At 34.9% G+C, this 5,501-nt stretch overlaps 1 protein-coding gene across 1 annotated transcript; it reads right to left on the reverse strand.

Moving 5' to 3' along the window:
• Positions 1-1,866: 1,866 nt before the first annotated feature.
• LOC137827764 (Duplicated homeodomain-like superfamily protein) lies at positions 1,867-3,845 on the reverse strand. Its single transcript, XM_068634070.2, has 2 exons — positions 3,219-3,845; positions 1,867-2,474 (listed from the first exon to the last, which is right to left on the reverse strand). Exons 1-2 carry the CDS (start codon positions 3,605-3,607, stop codon positions 2,141-2,143), a joined length of 723 nt encoding a protein of 240 aa, XP_068490171.2. The 5' UTR covers positions 3,608-3,845; the 3' UTR covers positions 1,867-2,140.
• Between the last annotated feature and the right edge of the window lie 1,656 nt (positions 3,846-5,501).

Below are 5,501 nucleotides of genomic sequence, written 5' to 3' on the forward strand. Positions count from 1 at the left end.
GTTAATGAGTTTCACCGTTTATGCATTCAGTTTAGGAATGATTTGGTAATAGATAAAAGCTTCTCACTTTTTCTCAAGTGACTAAGCGTTTATCAATCTGAACTCACATAACTGTTCAACTTGGCTTGTGAACAGACAATGACTATGTTTGGATTTTATGGTATGTTGGAGTGGCTTACAGGGCTGCTTATTCTTTGATTATAAAGACTTAGTTTGTCTCTTTGAAGTACTAAAACCAAGTTATATGTAAAGAAATGTTTGCCCGTTTTTATAAAGTATATTTGCTATAATTGTCTCTAGTAGAAAATTGACATCATAATTTGGTTTTTATCTTATGCATATCATGGTAAAATGAGATTGGTTTCTTTGATTTTTATTCTTAAAAATTGAGTCAAGTTTTAATTTTTAAAAATTTTTGTGGACAAATATAAAGAGGAGGAACACGTTTAAGGTTTAGTTTAAATAAATTTCTTTACAGGTATATATGCTAAAATTATGTTGTATGTCATTTTTAATAAGGGCAGGATCAAATAACAAAGTGAATGTGGATTTAATCTTTGAATTATAATTTTAATGTAAAAAGTTGTTTAATTTGTAACTGTATTTTTCATAAAAGCTCACGACAAAAGATTTGAAATCACGTGTTCTTAATGTGACAATGATACAATTACCGAAAGTGGGGACAATCACGAGATCTCAGATGAAAGCCAAATGGAATCTATGGTTGGGAGAATGGTGGTGCATTAAAAGGTCACCCAGTTTATGAAGGAATTTCCGTAATACTCTATATCATTATAATTACACTTTCAATCCATCAAATTTTTTAATCTCTCTCAATTATGCTAACTTAATTTAATCTTCTTTGTCTGTTAACAATGAAGAACAAAATGAAAGTTATTAAATTGAGTATTTTTGGACAAAAATGAAGAACAATACAAGAATAAATTATTAATAATTCATGGACAAGAATGAGATCTATATAATCTTAAGGTCTAACTTAAATATTTATTAATTTTTACGGGGTGCAACTGGAGTTTGGATCGAAGACTATCAAATCTAATTACTATTTTTTTTAACAAAAATATACATTTATAACTTTGTTATAGTATATAATTCTTTTTCTTTATCTATAATTTTAATTTTTGTATGAAATAATAAAAATGCATTTTTAGTTGAAGTTGTATAGTATTAGAGGTTGTATAGTGTTTTTCTTTTTTTTATATCTATAGTTGTAAGAATTTTACTCTTTTTAGTTGCTCCATGAGTTGTACTTTTAAACATCCCATTTTTATTTGTGGTTGGAATATTTCTATTGTTTTCATTTTCGCTGTGAAGTGTAAGATAACATCGTTAATGACCCACCGAAGATGATAACAGTTTTTGACAAGAACCAAAAATCTGTTGTAACTACAATGACCTGAATAAAATATTTTTAATTAGAGCTACTAAAAAAAGCTTGCAATGGTAGATTGGAGCATGTTGTAGGAACTCACATACTCGTAAGTGTACCCATGAACCTCAAAATTTCCATTTAGAATTGTTGTCTTGTGGTTTGCAGAAAACATTAGTTTCTCCTCCTTAATTCGCTGGTTTATTACTTGGTAACAGCTCTTCACTTGGTTTTGTTACAAAAAGTGATGCTTAGTTAAGGTGGTCTTTAAGGTAGAACTGATTAGGTGAAGTTTTCTCTTGTGCTGAGAAATTACAATGATGTGTCTGAAACACAGCGCATTATTCTTGATAAAAGTTCTGCACCACTTTTCATTACCTTTAATAAGATTACAGGCTTTTACCATAAAGGAGAAAGAACCACCAAAACAGGCTTTGATTCACTCAACATGCTTAATCCTAATTGAAAAGCAGTTATTGAAGTTGCCAAATAAAAAAGAATTTCCATTACTATTGGATTCATTCTAAAAAGGCTCACTATTTGTATTCACTGCCCTTTCATCCTCACTGCTTCATTCATAGGATTCACCAAGGTACTCAAAACACAACCTACACTAAAATATTCAATTTTTAATTAGCAACAACACTCCTAATCACCCTTGTCAGCTAGCGAAACCATGAAAACTTTACAAACATACGACCCAAAGCTACAACACTATATACACAACAAGCTTCTATCTACTACCATTCTTTACATTTCAAAGCCATAGCTTGAATACCCAAATGGACCCATTTGATCATGCATGTTGCTGGAAGGGTACTGCAGCATGTCTTGTGACTGCTGCATTGAAGCACCAGGAGGAGGAACCCAGTTCTGGTCAATGGGCACAGGCACAGAGTTACTGTCCACTGTGGTTATGTCATGGATGCTTGATCTTTTCCTCTCCTTCTTCCCTGAATTCTGCCGAAGGAAGTATTTTTGAGCATGACTAGCTACTTGAGTTGGTGTTCTTGTCACAACAACGTTTCTTGAAATGCTTCTCCAATCTCCCTTTCCAAATTTACTCAGCCCGATCAGAAACAGCCTGTGACACAAAGAGTGTGTTTCGTTAGCACTGCCCTTCTGATTCATGCACTTGCAATAAGGACTCACAACTACAGATAGTGGAATATGATTCTGTGTGTGAGAGTTTAACGTGTAAGAAGAGGCAAATTGAGTGTTTAAACCATCTTCAAATGCATGCATGACGAGCAAAAAATATTGCAATGCAGACGTTTGATATTTGCCTGTTTGAAATTCTAATTCAGTTTTCCAAAAAACCAGTAACAAAAGATGCACGATCGTAAGCGAACGCTGTGTCACTATAATTCATAGAGACAAAAAAAAAAACAGAGGACTCAAAGTTCATCATCTTTCACAGTACACTCGGTGAGAGCATTATTGAATCAAAGAGAGTAAAACCAAGTTTTGAGGAAATTAAGGGTTTTCATGAATAGGTGCAGCTGAAAATTAAAACCTTCCAACTTAAGGGGATTCGTTTTAGGAACAAAAAAACACAATTGAGAACTCGTATCGTAAGACCAAATGATCATGAAGAAGTAAAATTCAGAAAAAAAATAAAACGAAAAGTTTTTTTGCCGGTCAAAAGAACATCAAACCAGAGAAAAACACAAAATTGGTTTGAACTTTTTCTTTTTCCCCTTCTTTTTTAAGATAGTCCCACCCAATTACGAAACAGCTCCCTAATGAAAAAAAGAAAATAAATCCAAAATGAAAACCCCAAACGCAAAGAAGAAGGAATCGAATTGAAGCGAAATCGTTGACAAACCTATGTTCCTCTTCAGTCCAAGGCGTGCCTTTCTTCCTTTCGCTGTCGCCCTGCTTGGGTTTGGATCCGAATGAGATCTGATTCGCGCTGTCCCACGCAGAATTTCCGGCACCGCCACTGAGTTGCGGCGCCGAGTCATCGACGTAACTCGGGACCTCGACTCGGCCAGAGTCGATCTCGAAGACGTCGTGGACGAGGGCGTCGTAGTGCTCCCTGACCTCCGCCGGCGACATACCGGGAACGTGGCCGGCAATCTGGTTCCAGCGGTCGGGGAGGTCCTCCGGCACGAGGAGCAGAGCGCGCTCGAAGAGCTTGTCGTGGTGGCGAGTCCACTCAGTGGGCTGAACCGGCTGAGTCTGCCACCGAGTCACGCTGCTCTCGTGAAACATCGTAGCTGTCGTGTTTTCAGTTGAATTCAAAACAATGAACAAGGTGAGGCTCTGCTTCTATGGTCGTGTTTTCGTGTTCCAATACCTTGTTGGTTTCTCTGTTTTCGCTGACTCTGCCAAATAAACAAAAAAGTAGAGAGAGAAAAACAGAGAGAGAGAAAGAGAAACAGAGAGAGAGAGTCTCGCTTTCTAGGAGATTTCGCTTCTGCGTTTGGTGAGAAACTTAGGAAAAAAACGCGATTTATTTATAGGGGTGGCGAAATTAATTAAAACGGGGTTTGAAGAACATTAATATTTAAACTATTGTTGATGAAAAAGCTATTTTAGTTTTAGGTGGGGTTTGGGAAAATCTGTTCTGGTGGGTCCAACTCATTAGGTCTTCAATACCAACACGTTTTTGCTTTTATTGTTTTTTCTTTTGTTTCTTCTCAAACTCTACAGTGCATGCTACCAAAACCAACACTCTCATTTCTTCTCTTTTTTCCATAAATAATCACTACAATTAATCACTCTACCCAAATATACAAATTTCTTTTTTATTTCTTTTTTTACACGTGTTCTACTGCTGTGCTTCATGGTACTGTGTTTATTTAGACTTCTCAATCTCACTTTTAGTTTCATCAACTTCTTTTAGCCCTTTTCAAAAAATGAACACAAGTGAATTTTATTTAAATATTGGTTAAAAAAAATAAACATAATCAAACACGTTAGTTTATAGCTGAATATTCTTTATCGAGTTGTTTCTGTTTTTTCTTCAACTCCAACCGTTTTTCCTTAGGTGTTTGAGAGGGTATAGTACCTATATAAATACTCCAATGTTTAAATTAGATGAGGTCAATTTAAGTAGTTCAGTTTAGAGTTTAAATAGCATTTACTTTTCACCATAAAAATCTCTTCTTATTTATACATTTCCATTGAACTTTATTTAAGAATGGTTAATACAGACTTAATAGTCGTTTAATCATGTTTTACATCTCCTAATCAGCTGATATTGGTGAAAGACCATTAAACTGTCTAGGTAACTGATCTACTCAATTATCGAGTTTCTGGTTCTTTGCTATAACAAGTTGTAAAAGAAAAATTCATTATCGAGTTGTTAACATACCATAACTTACTATTACAAAGATAGAAGCTCGTGCGTGGAATAACATATTATGAATGGTGGTCTGATAAACTCAACAAATACTTGCCAGGATAGGATCGAAATGGCTCTGATACCATATTAAGAAGTGGATTTTAAGCCTAACTCAACCCCATAAAACCGGTTGAGGATTGTACTCACTTATATACAATGAATTGTCATCATCTCTAGTCGATGTGTGATCTCCGTCACTTACAACATACGCATGAAATAAAGTAAAGAAAAATAGTGTGTGGAATGTATATGCATGTGGTTTAGCTTAGTTGAATATGATTTTGATTTTGGTGAGTGTATAGTGAAGTGAACACGATTCCATTGTTGAGAAAAGCTTGTTTTTGTTTTGAATGTGGGTAAGAGTGAAGATAGAAGTAACGTGTTGGGTTTAAGCACTTCCAAAATTGGTTCAGAAAGAAAGGTGTGTGTGATAAGCAAATAGAAGAAATTTCCATTTTCTGATTCCAACTCCCGAAACCTCGCGTGGCTACAGAGGGAAGAATGTGTTGTACTGAAACTTTATCATCTTTTTCTGTATAAATAAAAACTCTCTTTGGTCAAACCGACACCAATAAATCAACACCAACCGTTTTACTCTGTTCTTCTTAAATCCATTTAACTGTAGAATCTTCTCTGTGTTTATCCATGGAATCTTCAATTTTACTATTTTATTAACAGCACTCACTTTATAGCAAAACTGAAAAACTTTTATAAAATGCTGCTTTTTTTCTTGAAATGGTCTTGGTTTCTGAGATAGTG

The sequence above is a fragment of the Phaseolus vulgaris genome, chromosome 7 (assembly GCF_051622355.1).
Source record: "Phaseolus vulgaris cultivar YP4 chromosome 7, ASM5162235v1, whole genome shotgun sequence".
Lineage (NCBI taxonomy): Eukaryota > Viridiplantae > Streptophyta > Magnoliopsida > Fabales > Fabaceae > Phaseolus > Phaseolus vulgaris.